The sequence below is a fragment of the Halyomorpha halys genome, unplaced genomic scaffold (genome assembly GCF_000696795.3).
Source record: "Halyomorpha halys isolate HHAL.00 unplaced genomic scaffold, Hhal_1.1 Scaffold1174.1, whole genome shotgun sequence".
Lineage (NCBI taxonomy): Eukaryota > Metazoa > Arthropoda > Insecta > Hemiptera > Pentatomidae > Halyomorpha > Halyomorpha halys.
The window spans coordinates 45,956-69,144 of NW_027109467.1; the positions used below are offsets into that span (position 1 = coordinate 45,956).

General features: G+C 30.2%; 3 protein-coding genes across 5 annotated transcripts in view; 1 reads left to right on the forward strand and 2 right to left on the reverse strand.

Annotated features, from left to right (window-relative positions):
* LOC106688662 (mitochondrial import inner membrane translocase subunit TIM44) lies at nucleotides 1-5,753 on the reverse strand. The gene is made up of 5 exons (XM_014433237.2): nucleotides 5,617-5,753; nucleotides 5,431-5,532; nucleotides 5,184-5,350; nucleotides 4,972-5,105; nucleotides 1-982 (listed from the first exon to the last, which is right to left on the reverse strand). Exons 1-5 carry the CDS (start codon nucleotides 5,617-5,619, stop codon nucleotides 75-77), a joined length of 1,314 nt encoding a protein of 437 aa, XP_014288723.1. The 5' UTR covers nucleotides 5,620-5,753; the 3' UTR covers nucleotides 1-74.
* On the forward strand, nucleotides 5,746-12,453 carry Naa20A (N-alpha-acetyltransferase 20 A). Its single transcript, XM_014433240.2, has 7 exons — nucleotides 5,746-5,836; nucleotides 5,933-6,040; nucleotides 6,442-6,466; nucleotides 8,407-8,497; nucleotides 10,831-10,960; nucleotides 11,773-11,909; nucleotides 12,291-12,453. The coding sequence occupies exons 2-7, from the start codon at nucleotides 5,988-5,990 to the stop codon at nucleotides 12,374-12,376; spliced, it is 522 nt and encodes a 173-aa protein (XP_014288726.1). The 5' UTR covers nucleotides 5,746-5,836; nucleotides 5,933-5,987; the 3' UTR covers nucleotides 12,377-12,453.
* crn (pre-mRNA splicing factor crn) overlaps nucleotides 11,684-23,189 on the reverse strand; it is a 20,597-nt gene continuing 9,091 nt past the window's right edge. For all 3 annotated transcript variants that reach the window (XM_014433236.3, XM_014433234.2, XM_067047654.1), the window contains 10 exons: nucleotides 22,646-22,814; nucleotides 22,240-22,372; nucleotides 19,715-19,876; nucleotides 19,036-19,164; nucleotides 18,741-18,953; nucleotides 18,510-18,656; nucleotides 16,228-16,422; nucleotides 15,835-16,092; nucleotides 13,475-13,643; nucleotides 11,684-11,929 (listed from right to left, as the gene is read on the reverse strand). In XM_014433236.3, the coding sequence (XP_014288722.1) occupies nucleotides 13,503-13,643; nucleotides 15,835-16,092; nucleotides 16,228-16,422; nucleotides 18,510-18,656; nucleotides 18,741-18,953; nucleotides 19,036-19,164; nucleotides 19,715-19,876; nucleotides 22,240-22,372; nucleotides 22,646-22,814 (1,547 nt within the window). In that variant the 3' untranslated portion in view covers nucleotides 11,684-11,929; nucleotides 13,475-13,502. The remainder of the gene's footprint in view (nucleotides 11,930-13,474; nucleotides 13,644-15,834; nucleotides 16,093-16,227; nucleotides 16,423-18,509; nucleotides 18,657-18,740; nucleotides 18,954-19,035; nucleotides 19,165-19,714; nucleotides 19,877-22,239; nucleotides 22,373-22,645; nucleotides 22,815-23,189) is intronic.

Sequence of the window (23,189 nt, forward strand, 5' to 3'; positions counted from 1 at the left end):
CTAACTTCATTCATTTTAATAAACAGATTTTTTCTAGAAGATTCGAATGAATTTCTACTATTACAGACACCACATCATAACAACTGTTCAGTGCTTTGTGCTGACATATCCAAAAGACGCCACGCTGCTTTTGGGTCCAATTCAGATGGGTCTCTACAAAGAACCCAAACATAATTAACTCTTAATACTTTGTTTGGATCACCTTCAACTATATTACCGTTTTTATCTTTGATACACAATAATTGCTGAGATTGGAAACTAATAACCAAGACTGGTCCTTGGTCCATAACTTTGCCCATTACTAAATCAACGTTATCAATATCTAAAATTTTAGAACAAAATTGAAAATGGGCTTCTTTTGCTTGTTTAATGGGAGCACCAAGAACATTATATGGACCTTCATGACACCAATCCTGTAATATTTCTAAATCTCCACGGACCATAGCTTCAAGAATATTAGGGATGATATCTTTCTCACAATCTTTCAAAAAATGAGCTCTGTCAAAGTTCGGATCTATCCTACAAATCTCTGTCAGAGTTTCGGAAAGTTCAGTTTTCTGAAAAAGACCACCCATAACACTTGAAACTTTATCAGTGAATACCCGAGATGCCCGGATAACAGGATTATCACTCTCATCATATTTCATTTTCCAATCGAGAACTTTGTTGATATAAGCATTATTGTCTTTGAATTGTTGCCAACTTTGGAAAAACTTTGAGTCTTTGTGAAGATCGATACCCAATGTTTCTGTGTCAGGTTTCAATGTTTTATTGTCTGGTACTGTTTCTAACCTCCTTCTTAGTTTTCGTGGTGGTTGATAAACATGAGCATGGATTCCAGTCTGATCTAATTCTTGTTTTACAGCTGCGGCAGTTTGGCTAATGGTTTGAAATGCTCCACTTTTTCCAATCTGTTGCCCTGTTTCTGATAAAGTTTCAGCCGCTCCCCTTGCAGTCTTTCCTATTTCAGCTCCCAGCTGTCCTGTAAAAAAGAATATCTTAACATTAGAAACACATTAATTTCTATCATAATACTATAAAATAATGTAATACTAATAAAAAATAGAATATTATCACAAAAGTTTATCCAGTAGTTGTCTCAAAGTCTTCTAAATAGTTGACGACTAGTTGATGAAGTATAAGATAAATGAGATTTGTGGCCATTTGAAATTTAGTAGTTGCTCAAGATTAAGAGGATTTCAGATTAAGGAACGTTCATACAATAGTCTGTGAGGATTTGCCTAACATGCTTCAAGAAGCTATGTACTTGTGACTAATACAGAAATGGTTACAGAGTTTAGAAGCTCAAGCAACTCCTCCATCAATGTCCTGAGAAAGAGAGATGAATATTTTTTATACATCTCTTTTTCTGATGTTTTGCAGTTGGTTTCTCTCCAATTCCCATTAGAACATAAAAACTCTTTCATTTATCAAATAGCACTAAGAGAAATCCTCATGATCACTTCATGAGATACACTCAATGACTATCTCTTGAAATAAGCTTTGATTTAGGCCTCATAACTAAACCAATTTTAATGATAATCGGATAAAATGTTAAGATTTCGAACCTCTACTTTTATGTTTAAAGTTGTAGATAGTAGGTTTCTATTGCTTAAAACCAAGAGTCTATACAGTAAATCTTTGTTACTACAAACTTCAATACACTGTTGAAACAAATCGTCACAGGCTATGATGTTGGTGAGCATTCATTCCTTAATACGAGATTCTCTTTATCCTAAGCAAATACTAGGAGATATTGAAATAAGTTCATAGCGTTTTTCAATATTTCAATGTAATCCTCTCTGTGTTTATAAAATCATGTTGACTTGGTCAATTATGTTTACATATTCTAAAAAAGGATTAGTTAAGGAGCTTTTATGTATCAGTTTTAACCAAAATTCCTTATCTTTAAGTGCTTGCTCAAAATGGAAGAGAATAAAATACATTTCGTCATTTAATGATTTTTTTTTCCCAAAAAGGAAAATCGGCTGCACAGACAGTTAACAAAATTTGCAGTGTGTATGGCGATGATGTCTAAGGAGAAAACACCAACTGTAAGTGGTTTGCTCTGTTCAGAACTGGAAATTTTGACTTGGAAGATGCAAAGCGCTTGGGTCGTCCTTCAACTGTTGATGATGACCAAATGCAAGCATTAGTCACAGACACCCTCACTCTACGACACAGCAACGCTTAACTTATCTCATGCAAACATCAAGTTGAGCAAAAGCATCCAGCATTGGCTATCGCAAAGGCATAGTTTTCCATCATGATAACGCCCGTCCTCACATGTCTATTCACCAGACCTTGCCCCAACAGATTTTCACTTATTTCGGGCCCTTCAAAACTCTCTTAACGGGAAACACTTTAATTTGCTTGAGGACTGCAAAATGCTAAGAGGAGTTCATAGCGCAAAAATCCGAGTTCTGGGAGGACAGAATTAAAATATTATCTGCAAGATGGCAACATGTAATAGATCAAAATGGGCTATATATAATTGATTAAAATATTTACAAGAATCTGAAGTTTTTATTGAAATCACCAGTAAAAAAATGCTACAAACTTATTTTACAACCAAATAGTAATATATTGTCTAATGGTAGAAAAAAGGTAGTAAACTCTAAAGCCAATTCAAATTGACAGTATATAACCTATTCAAGTACCTGCCACGGAAAGTGTAGTAGCAAGAAAGGTTCAGCTCAGGTCCTAGAATATGATCTTTGGTGGTTTCACCATTACATCTGTTTACACCAGGACCCTTCCGTACATTACTCCGGATGCCCTGATTGTATTTTAGAATTGTAATTAACTTAGTGTGGAACAACGAGGGGTTGAAATTGTGAGATTTTTCAGGTTATTAATAAACATGTATATTTCTTTAAATTCAAATTATTATAATGTTAAATATAAATCGATATCGGAGGGTGGTCTCGTAGATAAAGGAATATTGGCTTATCTGGGCGACGTGTTGGAAGTCTCACTTCTGCGTCCTCCCTCGTCCAGATTAAGTGGTGGGTGAAAATGGTGAATATCAGAGATTTCGCCTGATGTTCTTGAAAATGTATCTTTCTAGATCAAGAGCTGGCCAGCTAGTGCTGGACTCTGGCGTGATGGTAAGGGCAGGCCAGGTCCTAGCTTGCATAGTGCATAGGCTGGGGCGGCATTGCAGACGTAGCGTCTTCGGGCTCTTCTGGTAAGCCCTGTTACGGGGGAGGGGGTATTGGAAAATGAGACCACTGATCCCAATTACAAAATAGAAAATGAGCTGCAAAATTTGTTTATGTAAAAACTTTTTTTTTTTTAATATTTATTTATGGCTATTTACAACTGTACATTATAATACATATTATGTAAATCCTAAAGCTAAAAAATTATGTAAATCCAACATCTATACCTTCAAATTCAAGCTTGGAAAATTGAAACATCAATATACAACACACCAGTGAGAAAAAGGACATCAGAAAAATTTCAAGTTGAAATAAGCAAAGTAACCAGTATTAGAGACAACATCCTTATGTAACTATTAATGGAAGGTACTCCAACTACAGTTGACATTTAAACAAAACAGGTAATTCTCCTTATCAATAACGCTAAAGTACACTAAGAAAACTGACAGCCCAAAACCTCATAATTGGAAAAGTTTTGATTTTCTCGCTATGGTGCAATCAGTGATCAGCACTGTCACACATTTAAAAAAATAAATGTTAGATTTTGTTATATTTGAATGTATTTTTATAATTATTAGTTCAAATGTAGAATCAATATCTGATAAAATGCTGAACAATAAAAATAATCTATTATAGCTTAATCTAATCTAACTTAGAAACAAGTTAAAAAAACAGTAGATGGTTACTGTTGCAAGATTGAAAAACTTGATAATAATATTATATAATTACATAATAAGATTTTAAAATTAAAAGTTTCTTCATAAAAAAACCTAACTTGTACTTAAAAAATAAATGAATAGCTGTAAGTCAATTAGGATCAATTGTTTTGTTAAGGGCAATTAGCTGACTCCATAAACTGAGTCCTATTTATGGTAATTTAGATCATTTCCTGAATAGACTTATCACCTTCGATTGAAGAATTTCCAGCCCTGTTAGAAAGGGAGGTGTCTGGAGAAGAAGAAAGAATATAGAATTTGAGGGAATTTACAAACATACCCACCTCAACAGATTTATCAGACTAGGACAATTTCCGTGAGCTGACCACATAATGTAGATGGATAATAACAAGGCATCCAAGGGTATGCTAACTGAAAAACTCCAAGGAAAAAGAGTAGATGATTGGTCAAATATTAGGTGGGAGGACTCGGTATAGGCAGATTCATGGCTTCTATTTGGGAGTACTAGAGGACTGCGACAATTGGTCGCACCAACTGGTGAAGGCTTTTGGAGGAGCAGTCTCGGTGAAGGGATGCAGTACCACACATGTATGTATGTCCAACGTCCACTGAAGAATATCCTTCTGGGATTTGTTGATCCCTATTGAGTGTGAGGAAGTCGGCAGCTCTGATCCAATTACAGCAGCAATAATATAGTGATAAGGTTATAACCAACAAAAATATAAATATAGTTCAGCAGGTCTTATATCCAAATACCATATTATGCATTGCAGGGTAAAAATTATATAAGTGATATAAAAAAGTAAATAAGTTTTAAAACCTACTGATTCTGATTGCTCATTATTATTTGATGTTGCATCATACAATACGAAATTCACATTTAGAATATATACATAGAAACTTATTCAAATAAGAAAAAGTAAAATGCAATAAATAAATACAATACAACAAATCAACAGAACACAAGAATATGCCAATAGCCAATGCTATGATAAATCAATTATTTGGAACTGATCATAATTGTTAATGTCATAATCAAACCTTAAATGATTTCATAGAAAAAACATCAAATGAGGGCAAAACTTCACCAACTATTAGTTAGTCAATTAGTTCTTGACATAAAGGTTTACCTGCTTTTTTCCCGATTTCTGATTTTGCTGCTTCCTCTAGCACATCACTGACTTTATCTTTAATGTGATCCAATTTCTCCCTAAACACTTCACCACTTTTCGATGCTTCGGATTCAACAGTTTGAAACTTGGCTCTACAACAACAATCATCTAAAAAAATTAATTAATTAATTCTTCATAAGTTATTCTCAAGATGTAATATGAATTGGCACCTTGCTTTCTGAAGGGCTTCTGACTGTTCTAATTTCTGTGCCTCTTCCCTAAATTTTTTCAAACTTTCTTTCATCTCTTTACTTTTAGCCAAGTCTTGCCTAACATTTTCTATAAATTGAGAGAAAAAATTAGGCCTTCTTCCACTAGATGAATAATACCTGAAACTCTAAATTTGATAATAGCAGACATTTAGTATCATCACTAACTCAAGAACCAAAACTAATAATCTTAATAAGCAATACCAACCAGAGAGTGATTTCTTACATTGTGACCAGTAATAATATTGTATCCTCTTGAATAAGAAAATAATGGGAACCTACTCAACCGACTGAGAACGATGCTGTAGGACTAAAAAAAAAAAAATATATATATTATCACAATCACTTCCTAAAAACATATTGATGGAGAACTCGAGGAAAACAATGAATTTACCATATTCAGATCAAATTTTGAAGTTAGATAAACAACAGTAACTACTTATCACGGCATTCTATCAATTTTCATTTTCCACGAAAGAACCGAGAAGAAGCATGATAAATAGAACATGTGTCTTTTAACTGCCTTGACTGCAGTGTTGCACAATTATAGAAGAAAATGGAAAACAAAAATTGTAAATTCAATTACTTTTTGGATCTTTTTCACTTCAAAAAAGGTATTCCATGTTTTTTTGAAAACAAATAAATATGAAATTATACGTTGAAATACTCTTTTTCATAATAAGTCTAGTGTAATCTTTATCTATTTTCAGGTTTCCTACTAAGAAGGTTAAATTCATTTTTAAATAATTTAAGCCGGTTTTAATCATGACAACTCTTAGATCTTTTACCTGTACCGACCTACTAAAAATTAATGAAATGTAAGTTTTATGAAAGTTTATTTTTTGCTGGTGTGAGAAATCTTTTTGTTTATCTTTTGTATTTATGGCATAATGTGGTAACTTACTTTTCTCAATTTTTAATAAATAGAATGTGAAGTGTGTTTTGTATAAGACAGGTATTGTGTAGTTAAATACTCAAAATTCAACTAAAAAAAAAAATTATTTAATGTAGTTTAGTTACACTTGTGTCTCTGGAAATTCACCTTTAAAAACCAGTTAACTTAAAAATCATTTTGGGGACTATTCCTAACAGATATAGCCTTTTTTTATTAGTAAATGTTTAGATAGTTTTGTTTTTTCTGTCTAAGATCCAGACTAGACTTATGGTCAGCTATATGCTTATTCTGTTTTTTATTTCTGATTACTATTTTTTTTTTCAGCAACTTGGACCCACTTACTGAGACCGTATCCTTTTTAAATTAACTTAATTAATTTTTATTATTTATTTTCAATAATTAATGTATTATATAATTATATTGACTTTTATCACTTATTAATATCTGAAGTTTAATGTCTTAAATATAACAAATCCCTTGTGAGGAAGTAGACAAATGGCGACTGACAAATTCACTCCCACTGTTCCATGCCTAATAGAATATGAAATCCTCTGTTAATTTATTGGCATGTAGAGCTGCTGAAATTCCTTCAATCACAAACTTCAACATGCCATGCAGAAATCTGATCACTTTTAACAGCATGAAGCGGCGGTTTCACAGTGGTGGTTATAGTGGTAGTAAATTTATCATGCTTGCACAGACAGCTGATAGTACCACTAACTATCAAGCAAATATTAGGTTTCACGATTATAGAGGCTGTGATTGCTTGTTTTATCCACTATCACCTTCTCCACGGAACTCCTACCTGAGTAGGGAAAATTGTTGGAATAGAACAGTGGGGTGCACAGTTTTAAGCTATCCTACAATAATAAATATAGAAATTATTGTTCATCAAACACATGTATCTAAGGAGCATAATTGAAAATTGGCATTCATTTATTAGCACATCAAGATCTATCTATGGACTAACCACTGAACTGTTAGGGCTATTGCAGAGGGAAGATACACCTAAGCTCAGGAGAACATTACTTTTGGTTGTGTATTGAAGTAAATTTAGTAGGAGTGAGAAACCTTACACCCAACCCAAGGGGAGGAAGTGAGAGGAGGATGATAGACTACGACAGAACAAGGAAGAGCTTCAATACATCAGTTTTAGAAAGCCCTTCAAGAATCTAGAAATCCCACCAATTCATCAGAAAAAGTCAAAATTGTTTTTTATACTACCCCAAATTTCAGTCTGAATTTCATTAAGCAAATTGTACCCCTTTTGGTCTAATGCCATAAACTCAATTTGTTTTATTATAAGTAATGAAGAATTAGCAGTTTCCTTGGTTCTTATAATCCTTAATTGACTTTACTCCTTTTAAATACATTTCACAGGACTAATTTACCAGCAATAGCAATCTAATTAATTAATTCTGATACTGTCCCATAAGATAGGAATTGTCAGCATTAATCAACAGAATTGTTAAAATTTGCAATGTTTTAAAAATATTGTTATGAATAGCTTTCATTTTTAATAATAATTATGTTTAAAAATTTAAATATTAATTTAAAGGTAATAGGTAATTTTTAGAGGATTTATTATGTGATTTTGCTAAGTTTTTATTTTTTTACTAAAACTTAAATTATTAATGAAAGGAATATGGTCCGGGTACGGTCAAAAAAACTCAAATAGTAGAATATACTATTTTATTGAGCCAACGTTTCGGCCCACGTTGCAGGGCTTCGTCAGGGCTATTTTGACGGCAGTCAAAACAAAAAGGAACTATTAAATTATTAATAGTTGATCCTATTTTAGAGGCACTATTTATATCTCATTAATTCTCAAGAGTTTTATTAATTAATTTGTACTTTAATTTTTTATGACTGTAAGTGTTATAAAATAAGTATTTACAAACTTTTTTCATTGTATTGATAAAAGGTGCACCAAAATTATCAATTATGTAATGTTGATAATAAAGGTACTAATTCCATCCTTCTGATAATAATGTTATGATAATTAAGAGATAATGTAAAATTGTGATAAAATCTTCTGACCCTCTCTTTCTTTCATTCTTACAGTAAATTGTCTTTTGAATTAATAATGAAATACTTCCGTTGCCAGTTAAATTTTTCCTACTAATCTACAGGCAACCATTATGACAAATTACATGTTATTGACTAGGTATTTTTGTAGACTGTATATCATTATGTCTTAAGATTAATGAACTAGGTATATTTATAGTTAACAATTTTTTTTATTATCAAATAGAATCATAAGAATATTTTCCTTATAGCCTTTAATAGTATGGCATGCCTTTTTACATGCAATATCTTGCTCATTGGCCAGAATATTTTCAGGTCGCAGTTGCTCCAAATGGAGATTTTATGGGATACAGTATGTATATGAATATCTTGAATTATGATTCCTCTTAGTAATATATCATTTCAAATCATTATTGTTTAAGATTAAACTATTATATTTATTGTTCTTTAATATTTAAGGTTGCTGAATCAGATGCCATATTCTAATAATTTAAAATGACAAATTCAATATGGTGAAAGTATATTGATCTTCTGAAATTATTGACTGAAAATAAAACAAAACGAGTTTAAAAAAAAAATGATGTAGGAAGTTATTCACCTGCAAGAAGTGCTAGTGCTAGGTTATATCCATAGTTTGCCCCAGCAGCATTGTCCACAGACTCCCTCTTGCATTGGAGAGATACTTGTTAAAAAAGTGTGAAGAGCAGTCAGCTTGGGTTGTTACCATCCCTAATGGAAAATACTCTGTGGAAGACCATAACACAGGAATTCGGTCAACAGGTTAGTTATTTCCTAGTGCCGTGGTTGATTCCATTTATATGAGTAGAAATGTTGACTTTACCAATGGGCAAACTCATTATGCAATCTGTTGTTTTTTCTTAAAACTGATGACTTTTTATCGTCTATCATATACCAACCACAGTAATTTTTGTGTTCTAACTAATAAAGATGTGGGATGTGTTTCCCAAATAGCAGATCAGTTTTTAGGATAAACTAAAATTTTAATCTTTCGATGGTATGCAATTTCGGGTTTCAGTGCTTTTTAATAATATATCATAATTCATTAACAAAATTCTACATACTTAAAAAAAAAATTAATACTTCGTTCTGAAGATATCTTGAGAGAATTCTCAAAGTCAGAAAACATTATACAGGTATTCTACAAACAAAGGTTCAAACGATTTATCTTTACAATAATAATAATTTGAATAGAACAGCTATTTCCTAAATTAATTCTAGCAGATTTTTTTTTTTTATATTGTAATAGGAGCTCATATTGATGATATAACAGGAGCTCACTCAATTGGATCCGCATTGTGAGGATTGTTAAGCTCTTTTAACTTCCTACTCATCTATTATTATATAAAATTTACCTGCTATAACTGACCTCCCTCCTTTTAAAGGAACGCTTGTTTAAAGATACTGAAAATTAAAAATCTTTTTTGGCCAATTGAAACCATTACTCGAGCTCTATACCAAACACAATTAATGAGATTGTTCTAAGGAGTAAAGGAAAAATGTGGCCATTACTCCTCTAGACACAACATTATTATCCTCCTACATGATAATGGTCATCCGCCTGTTGCAGAGCTGGTCAAATCCTATTTGGAAACACTTGATTGGGAAGTGCCACACCACCCACCATATTCTGGTATCGGATCAAGATACCAAAAATATAGTCAATTCGTGGATAGCTTCAAAAGATTAATTCTTCTGATGTGGTGTCCGAATGCTGCCAAAAAGATAGCATCTAGTGATGGACAATACTTTGAATAAAATATAATGTACTGTACTTTCATCATAAACTCCTAATTTTTTACAGGAAACGGTAGAAACTTATTTGTGTTGCTGATAAAACAATTTCAATTTTATACTTTATGCCATCTTTTGGTCCTGATTCACTTTATTCTAAAATATATTTAACCACTGGTCTGTCAAATATGAATCACCTTGGTGAAGAGGACAAAATTTGAGAAAGGAAAATTAATCAAAAACTAGAGTAACTGATAAAACAGAAGCTGTTTAATTTAAAGTTCTTGAGACCTCTGAAAAATTTCAAATTAATAAAGTTTTTTATTTTTTGCCTAGCCAAGAGGAATGTTTATTGATATCTTTAAAAGGTCTATTACGGTCCATCATTCCAATGATTTTTGGAAGAAAAATGTGTTAAATGTCGGTATCTGATAATAAAAAACAATTCAGAAAAAGAAAGTTCAGCATTAATTAATGTATTTCTTAGAATTGATAAAGTATTTTAAGTAAAGTGTACAAGCCTGTTTTGTTAATCCAGTATGAGACTATTCTAACAATGAACCTGTTAACATGTTCTCTTTTCTGTTTGATAAATGAACTGGTTATACAATTATATAGCACACATCTATTTGTAACTTTCTCATGAGTATAACTACGAGATTTCATTTTGATTTATTCAATAATAAACACCTTAATTATAAACTGTCATTTCTCCTTAATTAATTTTTAATTTACTTTATATTTTTAAATGTATTAGTTGTGATTTTGGTAAATGCTATTATATTTGTTTGCTTTCAAATCATCTTAAAGTTAAATAAGTATGTATTACATTATTTTTTAATGATAAATAATTAATATTCAAGCAGATGAATAACCCAGCTGTTAATTATTAAAACGTACATGAAGCTTGTTAATTAATAATTTGTTTGTTAGTAATGGGTAAGGCAGAGGGGCGAGGAGAGAATTGGCATGGACATGTTACCGCTCTGACAGTTTCTCCAAAATATAGGAGACTAGGAGTTGCTGCAACACTTATGAAGTCTCTTGAACAAATCTCGGAAAGGTATTTTTATTTTATTTTTTAACGTCAAGACCTCAACATTAAACTAAATTATGTAGGTAACTAACAATCTTATAGTATTTTGATGATTTATCATATGGAATAACATGAAAAATCCCCTGAATTTTTTTTTGATAGCTCATATGCACTAAGCAAATCTATACCAACCGTTTTGTTGATAGAGATTCGGTTAGTGTGTACTGGAGGCCAATCAGAGCGAGCTAAACCCAACCAGTTAGTTTTAAAATGCCAATGACTTAAGCCTAATACTAATATACTAGCCAATTAATGACAACTAATCTCCAGCATATAAACTTGTAAAAAATAATAATGAGTGATGGAAAACAAATAAGTAAGATGAATTTATAAATAAATGTTATTGTGTTTTCATGGTTTTTATGGCAATTATCAGTTTTTTACTTTTGTTTTCCTATACAAAATATAGTAAGAAGTATCATGAATAATAAAATAATTACTATGTCAGCTCGAAGTTAGGGTGTTAGGGTGGTTGTGAAAGTTGTGTACTGTGAGATGATGGTCATACATCACCAATTTATTTAATAACATAAATTGAAAATGAGTTTTTTGGATTTTTTTTTTTTTTTATAAAATCAAAATTGTGCTTTTTTTTTTTGGTACACATGCATACATAGACTATCTATGTTGGTATATAAATATCCTATATGCTATATTTCATTATCTTTTCAAATAATCTTATAGAAAATGGTATAAGAAATACATCTCTTTATTTAATTCATTAATATATTTTAAAAACATGCAGAGTTTATTTACATTATTTATGTACAAATTTACAGGAAGAAATGTTATTTTGTTGATCTTTTTGTCCGTGTGAGCAACAAAAATGCGATAGCAATGTATAAGAAACTGGGATACGTTGTTTATCGAACTGTGTTGGAGTATTACTCTGGTGATCCTGATGAAAATGCATACGGTAAAAAGCTTATATACAATCTGTAACATAAAATAACATAATGAATGAACTGAAAGTGAATTTTTATTTGATATTAATCATTATTAATAAAATATTTTAAGAGTATAAGGAAAAAAAAATTGTTATTATTCTGAAAAATAGAAGTATATAAGAAAATATACAAATCCTCTACCATGAATCATAATGGCAAAACTAAAAAAAAAACATAATTTTCAAGTTAAGACAACCAAGTTGTAATTTATTTTAGTTCATAGATTCCCAAAAGTTTGAGCCATTGTTTATATTCTTATGATGAATTTCAGGCTTATGCCATTATGATTCTCAACAGGTTTTATATATATTATATTTGTAAAAATTAACAATTTATTTTTTATTTTACAGACATGAGGAAAGCATTAAGTCGTGATGTTGAAAAGAAATCAGTAATACCTCTAGATCATCCTGTGAGGCCAGAAGATGTTGAGTGATCTCATTTTTAATGGAATTTAATTAGATTTTTTTATATTAAGTGTTTTTTTCAGTAAAATAAAAGTATTTTAAACTACTTTATTTAATTTTTCCTGCTCTGGCTAATTGAAACAGAATACAAGTTTATAAAACACTATTTGTGTTCTGTGGTTTGGTTTCACCCTCAATTAATTTAGATTATTCATGCCTGTTTCATACACAAGTATATGACCGATTGAAACTGAATACTTCCAAGATTTCTATGAAAACAAAAACTGACTCGATAGAGAGCATCTTTTGTTTGGTGGCTTTATGCTAACAATACAATGACTTTAAATTATTATCTTCATGGCAACTGCAAATGATACCTTAACAGGAAGGTGTTCTTCTAAATTACTTAGTTTTTTTTTAATTGAATGATGTATATGGTCAATTTTTCATACCAATGGGACCTAGCATGAAGCCTAGAGCCCGAACAGGCTGTCTAACAAAAAAAATAACTTTTGAAAACAGAAAGCTAGTTCCTGAAATTAGCGCATTAAAACAAACTTACTTGAGAGGGAATCCTGACATAAAATTAAAGCGTTGCAAAGTAAGATATTATTACAACTCCAAATTACATAGAGGACCAAAATGCATTTATTTTTTCATACCCTCCAATGGAATAAAATATTAATTAACACATGCAACTATAAAATGTATACGATAAGTACTCAACCCATCTTTTACCCTGAGATATTCTAAAGTGATTTTGTGGACGTTCCCTGTGTGTGGAGAGTAAAATCCATTTTATTTTTTTTCAAGGGACCAGTAAAATGGGAATTATCGAGAGTCAATTATATTGTTTGTTTAATAGTTGAATTTTTTTTGTTGATCTCCAACCTTGTCACTTTTGACATACAGGATTATCTACAGGTAACCAACTTACTCTAACTGGAGTGGAGGGAGAGAGGTAGACATCAAGTTTTTATTCTGTGGAACTGCAAAAAACGCTATTCCTCCCTCCCCTATTTAAATTATTAAATCCTATTTAATATTATTTCACTTTTTCAACAAATTTTATTAAAACAAAGTCTTGAAGTCAATATTAAATTAGTTAGAACTACGAATATACTTACCTAACATTAGAAGAATAATCTTTATATCTCAGTCTTCATCATTTGTTTGGTTATCAGCTTCTTGTTTCTTTTTCCAAGCTTTTGCTTTTTCCAAAAGTTTGAGATTAGGCTTAACTGCTTCATCTTCAGGGAAAATATAATCGTACACCTCTTCCCATCCTTCTTCACTCTATTTAAAACAAACAAAAAGAACTGATTCAATCAATAATTATGACTAAATTATTATACTGGAGAACAGAGGACATGCCAGAAAATTAGTGATAGTATAATAAATTAAGTTTCCACACAGAACCACTAATGAGAGTAGGAAAATTTTATTTTAAGGGGGCCTGCAATGAAATAATCAACCTGCAACCCACAATCAAGCCTGATTTGACTTTGATGCTAGTAGTCACATTTTTCCTCCCAAAAAAGATTAAAAATTAAATAATATATCATTCACCTGTAAGAAAGTGACTCAACTAAAAAAAAAAATAAAATTGTTTTGCTTTTTGTTTCAAATCCTGGCTTTCTAATGGAAAAGTTTTATTAGCTAGTTAATATAAAAATAAAAAACAACTAGGAGGCCAGATTGCTTTACCAAATAATTTTAACTGATAATAGAAAAAAAAAAAAAAATCTCAGTCATGTGATGTCAGCTACAGATGTAGGCTGTTCAGAAAAATAAGAAAAGTGTCTTATAATTAAGTTTTCTTGTTTCTTTTTAGACATTGATTATGATTCACGGATTTTTTTTTTTTTTTTTGCTTCTATAACACTTGGTATTTTTTTCACGGGTGAATAAAATATCTGTGGTCAGATAGCAAAAATGTTATTATAATTTATTTATGCATTACAAGTTATAATTATTCACTTAATAGTTCAAAAGGGTTTTTGTTAGTTGTTTGGGGATGCCCCTTAAAGAAATTTGTGATGGGGCTTGGAAATGTTACCCTCTAATGACAACATATTGAAGCTGAGGAGGGTTTTGTAACCATATTGAACTGAATAGGGGAAGAAAGAGCTAGCACATTTTAAGAAAGCCACTTTCCATAAATAGACATGAGCGAGTAGAACTTCACCATACTCAGGCAAGAGAGGCGGCGATATGAAAAGAAAAGAACACGAGAGAAACCTGTCTTCCATCGCAACATCCAAACAAAAAACCTATAATCGCTACCATAATTCCTTGTAAACATAGCAATGGTCCAAATTAATTGAAATTCTAATAATTATACTGTAACTTTTGGCAAAACATACACAATCAAATGTTTCATAAAGATACACAATCAAATGTTTCATAAAGATACACAATCAAATATTTCATAAAGATACACAATCACATATTTCATAAAGATTAAAAGAATAGAGGTTTATTTCATTTTGTTCCTTCTAATTATAATTTATTTCATATACAGTCCACTCCAGCGATACCAGTGGATTATAAATAATTCGGGTAATATCCCCCAACAATCAAACCCGGGGAATACTTGAATTACACAGGTAGTACTTCATTCTTTGTTCTATTTCAGATAGAAAAAATAATAAAGTTATAAGCCACTTATAAATCTCTTCAAGATCATAAATTAAAAAAAAAAAAAGATTCTAGAGCATGTGATTCTGAGAATTTTATTTACATTTTAAGATTTTCCACCATTGGTTTTTCATAAACTTAAATAAAAAAGCTAAAACACTTTTGCTACCTTAATATCATCAACAAAGGATATTCGTGAATGTGAAAAACCATTTTTTTTGTTTTGTTTTTTAAAAAGTAACTTACAAAATTTTACTATTTATATAAGAATAACATATTTTTCTGATTATGAAGAGGATGATCAGGGGTGTGGTCAAAAAGGAACAAAAAATAGTTAACTACTATTTATTTGCTGACATAACCCACTTTGCAGTGCTAAACAGGATACATAACAACTAAAATATGTTGGCAATGTAAGATAAAGAGATACAAAGAAGTTGATAAACTAAGGTGGGTTAAAAATATATATATAAATGAAAAAAAATATATATATATATATCTAAAAATAAGATGTACAATAATAAATGTATACAAAAATGAAATAACATAAGACTTTTTTTTTTAAATCTTTACTTATTTTTATAAATACTTCTTAATGCACATCTTATTTTTATTTTTTTGTATCTTATTTTCAACATATTTTTAGTTGTTTTGAATCTTTTTTAGCCCTGATGACGCCTTGCAAAGTGGCTCATATTTAAAATATTTTACTATCTGAGGATTGACTGATTATTGATTATTCGGACTGTTTGATATACTGATTGTTTCAACACTTTAATATCTAAAATTACTTTGACATTCATCATTATTTATGAGCCTATTAAATAAATATAGATTGGTTATTTACCCCATCAGCAGCAATGACAGCTTGTCTTCGACGAACCCGCCTGGGAAGTTTTGCTTCAACCTTCTTATAGCTTTCCTCATCACCATGGACCTTTTCCATCTCTCTCCATGCTTCTAACAACAAAATACGTTCTTCTTTTTCTCCAGATTCTCTCAAAGCAGTGTTGCCTCTCTCATAAATTCTCCTGGCCAATGAAATAGGTTCGATTCCCTCTTCCTGGCTATGGGACATCTCAAATTTAACATAACTCATCCAAACCTAAAAAGTAACCAAGCTTTTAAAAATTTTAATTCCTTATCGAAGTAACAAAAAATTAGTAAATAAATAAATTTTGATTTTACATTTCTTTATTGCTATGAACATCAACTATTTATTAAAAAGATTATTTTGTACCTTGACATGATGAGTTCTCTCTAAAAGCCTTTCATATAGTTGCCTAGCATTCCTCGATTCACCAATGTTTATTTCAAAATCTATGTAAGCTTTCCACAGAATTTCAGGCATATCAAGCCTTGGTTGATTGACGGCTAGTTCATAAATAGCTCTTGCTCTGTCTGTATCGCCTAACAGTGTTTCTAGCTCAGCAAACTAAAAAAAATAATTTTACTTTTATGATTAATCACTTTCTCTATCTTATTTTTAAAATAATACAAATGATAGTAAACTAAAATCATCTATAGTTTCTCCCCTTTTACTTTCATAAGTACTTTAAGTAGAGGAAGTATGGAGAATATTAGATTTTTTTTTTCAAGATCTAAAGTAATTTATATGTTTAGAATCATCTGCCTCCAAAAAATGTGATAAGTAAAAAAATGTTCTCTGTTTCAGTTCAACTATTCCTTATTTTTAAGGATTTCTCATTTTCGGGTCATTTCATGTCAAATAACCTGTTCATGACACACACTTTCTCAAATTTTGATGGAAGAACATGAATAGATCAATTGCTATCCGAAGTCTCAGAAAGCCAGCGTGCCTTTAACGTACATCTACAACTCAAAAAATATTTTATCTCGAAAAGTATCTAGAAAAAGCAAGAAATACTCCTAATAAACTATCTCAATTTCCTGAAGAACTTAAAATATTTAAATTTACTTTTTACAACATTTAAGAAATGGTTATTATACAAATATCACCCTTTTAGGGCTAAAAAGATTACCTGGCTACCTTTTTGGACTCGAAAAATTTCACATCACCCTTGTTGAGCTAAATAATTAAAACTTTCACTAAAATTATCTTAAGAGAGGTTAAATATGTAGGAAAATAAGAAGAAAAAAAAGCACAAATTAAATGCTAGAATGCACTGAATATTCTTCCCTTTAATTCTAATTATTTTCCTTTTTTTTAAACATTTTGAGAAAGTGGCATTTGCTTGGGGCGCCCACTTTGGGCACCGCTGATGAGTCTCAGAGTTGAATGTTCAAACAAAAAAAAAATTAAATATTTAGGGTTGGTAGATAAATAAAAAATATTTAAGATTTTTAACAGTGTTAATTTTAGTGGACCATAATATAATATCTTTTGAATTTCTAAAGTGATGAATATTTATGTAAGAAAAAAATATAAAGCTCACAATAATAATTTTATTATAATATAATATTAATATAATTTTTTGTCTCTAGGATCATATTTGATGTAAATATTTCTTAAAATATTATAATAAAATTTAAAATTATTAATTAAAATTGTATTTTAGGTATTTAATATTTTTATAAAAACAAAGTTGAATATTCTATCACTTTTGAGATATAATGGTTTTTATATGACAAAATAACCCTTTCTTAAACTTCAAAAATATACTTAAATATTTTAAGTTTATTGGGAAATTAAGATAGTTTGTTAAGAATATTTTTGCTGTTTTTAGGACACACAAACTTGTTGCAAAATTTTGTTATGATACCTAAAATATTTGTTAGGAAAAAATGTTTTTTAAGTAGCTGGCGCACGTTAAAGCCACACTTTCTGAGGCTTTGGTAAGGATAAAATAGAAAAAAAAAAGTAACAAAAATATTCTGCAGGTACTATTAGGATAGTAATAGAATTATTTGTGTCAAAATCTGGGAAGGTGGGAGTCAGTTAGGACTGGGTGATTAGAAGACATGAAATAACCTTTTCTTAAACTACTGAATATTTTTTGGATAAACAGCGATAAGTAACAAATGTGATCTATAAAAAATGTCCTGATGAAACCATTGTTTATATCTGCAGTCATATCATTCACTTTAACTACTGAAACACTTTTTTTGAATATGTAGCTATAAGTTAAATTTTGAGAGAGGCATGAATGAATTTTAAGAAAAAATCTTACAATGTAAATTTATTATCAAAGTTCAATATGCTTAATGTTGACTCGAATAAATCAAAACTAATCTTAGATTTTAAATGAAACTTTTGATGAAGTTATTGTAATGCCTTGTTAAAGAGCCAAATTTTATTGCTCCTAACAATTTAACTTATAAATTGGAAGGTCGTTGATTGACCATGTGTAATTAATGAAAGGAAGATGGTCTGGGTGTGATCAAAATAATTTAAATTGTAAATAAACTATTTGAGCTATTTTGACCACACCTGGGCTATCTTCCTCTAATTAACTTATTCATATTTGACTGAAAATTTTACTCAAAACTTGTCATTACGTTAAATCTTTAGTATAAACATTGTATAATTTATGTACATACCCTCATCCATGTAATACAGTTTTCAGGGCCATGCTCCAGAAATTTTTGATATAACGTTCTACACCTATCGAACTCCCTTAGTTGTATCTCAAGATCTATATAACCACGATAGAGTTTATCTCTAGGACAGACTCCTAAAGCCATTCCCTAAAAGTAAAGAATTTCAATTTCATTCAAAAATATTCCTAATTAATTAAGAAAGAATTAAAATTAGTAATACAATTAACAAACCAGAGTTTTCCTTGCTGTAGAAAGATTTTTATGTCTAATTTCAAACTGAGCATATAAAAGCCATATTTTGCTGAAAGTGAATGTTTTATGAGGTATAATGTCTAAACATGTTCTATAAATTTGCCTTGTTCTATCTTCATCTTCTGCTTCGAGTTCTTCATATAAGGCATAATTAATCCACAAATAGATATAACGCCTCCACATATCTTTTTCCTTAAAAAAATATGTTCACATAGTAAATAAATGAAACATAATTTAAAAAATGTATTAGATTTATTAAGAATATTTAAATTACTCTCGATGGTGGTATGTTCGCAATAGCTCTCTCATACATTTCCCTTATTGTATCTACGTTACCCTCTTCTTCAACAAGCCTCAACAAGTCAAACCATGCATCATAATTGTTCGGATTTGTTCTTACTTCCTAAAAAACATTTCCTGCAGATCAATTTTAAATATAAATTGTTTTTTTTAATAGTCTGTCTCAATGACCATTAAAAAAATTGTCTGTTTCATTTATGAATACTAGATAACCATAATTTAAAGAAAACCACAGGAGAGGAAACAACCTAATCAGTACATCAATAGCTGTGTAAAAATATAAAGAATAATTTAAGAAAGTTTTCGTTAGAGACAGAGACAACTTAAAACAGACTTCACAGGAAAATAAAAAAACTTTTTAATAAATCGGATAAAACTTACAGAATAACAAACCTTTAATTTATCATTCTAAAAATGTCTCAAAACCCACACATTCATTTTATCAATAATAATTCAACAGAACCTTCATTTAAACTAACATTCTGTTAGGCAACTTAACATCTCAGTAAAGATTAAATTTTCTACATGGATTTTAATCACGATCTTAGTTCAGTCTCTAATTCTTTTATTGTCTCAAAAGAGTATTCTCTAGACCTTTCTTGGTGTAATTTTACTAAAAAAAAACAACTCAAAATCTGCTTTGAAATTGTTACCTCCAAATATTGGTACTTCCTTTTGCTCACAATTACATCCTCAATTCCAGTCCTGTCCCCATACTTTTTCTCATGAATAGTGTAAGCCTTATATATTTCAGCAGTACGTTCTTTTGGAAGATGATCCAGGGCATATTTATAAATGACCCTTGCTCTATCATGCTAAATAAATGGAACAAAAATTGTAAATTAGGAACACTTAAATATAATGTGTAGAGACAAAAACAGCTTCAAAGTTATACAATTTTTTTTTATATATATAATGTAGTGATGATAAATAAATACTAAATACACAAACTGTTGAATTAAAGAACATACATTAAAAGAGAATTTTAACCTTCATGAGTGTCTCCACAAATTAAAGGTATAATAAGCATTATCTATTATTTTAATTATCCTAAAAAAAAAAATGTTTGTTTTATAAAGTTGATTATTGTAAAAAAGGATAGATTAAACCAAAACTTATTAAAATACTGGTAATGAACAATCCCCCCAAAAAAATTGTTATATAGAAATATTAGATTAAAAATTCGTAAGGAGTAAACAGTGAATTATTTTAATATTTATGATAATGTTTAGTAACAACAATGATCTATCATTATTAGGTTAAAGATATAACCAAACACCAAACATTGAAATATTTAGTTGAATAGTAGCAATAAAAACCTGAAAAAGGTTTAGTTCATAGAAAAAACAGTGACAAATATTTTATATGAAGAAAAATTGAAATATCTTAAAATTTCAAAAAACAGTGACAAAATATTTTATATGAAGAAAAATTGAAATATCTTAAAATTTCTACCATAAGCAATTAAGTGATGAAGTAATGTGGCTAAAATAGGAATGATAAAATGAAGATGAGCAAAGAACAAAAAAAATCATTTCTTCTTCTTTAAACAAATCAAATCTAGTTTAACCAAGAGCTTTCTTCATGAATTTAATTTCTATATATGCCTTTCCAATTTTTTAATAAGAAAGAAGACTTAGAACAATATGAGCTTTCAGGGCCCTGTTTCATAATGAAGTACAAACTAATACTATTAGTCTTGTAGATTTAACTTAATACAATTACACTGACTTGTACAAAGCAACTTGTACTTTAGTACTTTTTAACTCCTGTAATATCACTAATAGTCCTCCATACTATGAAAAAAATAAGTATTAGTGTAATTAACACGTTCTTTCGATACTTGTATTTTGAACTAATACTATTAGCTTTCATTATGATACAGGGTCCATGAAGAACTATCAGTATTCAAGCCTGGCTGACAAACACAGGAAAACATTTTCATACTTCACTACATAATGGATAAGTTCATCAGAAGGGACAAGAAGATTCACCTTGAATTTGATAATGTGCCCCGAGTGAAACTCAAACAGGCATTAGAAGATAAAGGAGTTCCTATTAACTTAACTCAGGCAATCCTTAACTTATATCGTAAAGTATATGGGATAGTTAGGCTAGACAGCAAAACATTAGAGGGATTTAAAATGGAGACAGGAGTTAGGCAAAGGAACAGCATAAGCTCATTACTGTTTGTAACATAAATGGGCAGAATAATATCAGAAGCTGAGGAACCAAAAACTGAAAATAGGAAATTGGAAAATGCATCTCTTATACATGTAGAATTTAGTATTTGCCAGTGATATTCTCATAATTGCAGAAAGCAGAGGAGCTTTCCAAGAAGTGCTACAAGCATGGGATGAAGCTCTGAACAGAAAACAAAATAACTTTCAACACAAATAAATCAAAGTAGTGGTTGCATCTAAAAGTGGTTCTAGGTAGCAAGAAACTGTGATTTGTAAGAGCTTCAATATGGAATAGGTTGATGTCTATCAATATCTTGGAATCTAAATTAGTTATGATAGGAGGTTGAATTCCAAGATAATCCAGCACATAAGGAAAGCATCATGTACCACCAACTCTATGTCAAAATCGGCAAAAGGAAAGTGAAGATGAAAACAAAGATGACGGTATATAAACAAGTCTTTATACCTCTGCAGCTGAAAGACTACCAAGAGTTAAAAAAAAATTATCTAATGATTATAAATAGTGAATTGAAAAAGAATAAGAGAAATACAGAGGCATCATTTTAAGAAGTAAAAGAGGATGTCATATTAAAAAGGTCAAATTTTAATAACCCTACTTTGAAATCTAGTCAAATTATCAAATTATAACCCCCCCAAAACTATTAAGAATGTATTAATATTTTAATTATGAAAATAGTGTTGGTCCTTGTAGAAGGAATATGGTTGAAATAATTAAAAATAGAAAAAAAAACCAGTAAAAATACTGACAGCTTAATATGTACTAAAATTTTAGCCTAATTAGCAGGAATTTTTTAGGGCTAAAACTATAGTGAGATCAGGATCATCTGAAAAATGATTTTTCCGATGTCCCTTTGACAACACCTGATCTCGCTTACTCTTTTGACCATGAAAAATGTTTATAAAGTAGGCCAACAGAGGAACACACTCCGTTTAAATTTTAGTCCATTTAAATTTCAAGTTAAAATTTGATTCACCTCTCTTTGGCCTTCTTCAAATTTGGCAAAAGCAATGTATAGTCGCTCATCCATAATATCTTCTCCAAAAAACTCAACTGCTCTCTCATAAACTTTCCTAGCTCCAGAAATGAATCCATGCCTTTCTTCAAAACTAAAATACAAAATTTTAAACAAATTATACATTTAGTAGTGAAATGATATAGATTTAAATACCTCTAGTTTGTATGAAAAAGCTTCATTTTCAAATATTAACTCTATGAGAAAAAATTAAACAAAACAGGTCAAACATGTGCAAACTAGTGAATTCCAAGTTAGCTAACTAACTTCTCCAGAATCCATAAAATAACAAAAATGAGAAAAGGTGAAAATAAATTTATGATTGCCTGAAATGTCTAAATTTATAGACAGAATATTTTATATTTACCTTGCAAATCTTTTCCAATTTTGAACATCAGGATGAACCATAACAAACCTAGTATATATATCTCTAGCTCTTTCTATTTCTTTGTAACGCAATTCAAATTTAATGTATGTAAGCCATGCCTGTTCTTCTGGCTCCCATTCCATCCATCTTTCAAAGACTTGTCGACAACCTATACAATATTGAAATAATAAAATTGTTTTATTTTTATTTTCAAAACCTCTTTATTTTTCATTTAAATACAAAATACAATAATATATATATACACACATCATTGTTTGCTGTATGGCATTATAAGACTAATTACAATGTCCGCTGAAGGCGGGTATACACTGGTGGTATAATAACTGGAGGCTAACAGAGAATGGAGAGGGACCATTCCGGCTGGTGGTGGTGGTGACTTCAAGCTGCAGAGCCTGGAGTCCAACAGCCCCTCACGATATCCGAACGTTCTAAACCATAGACCTCTGGCACATATATCATATAAAAATTTATTTTTTGTAATAAGTCATTTATACATCCTATCAAAACAAAGTGATGTGACAGG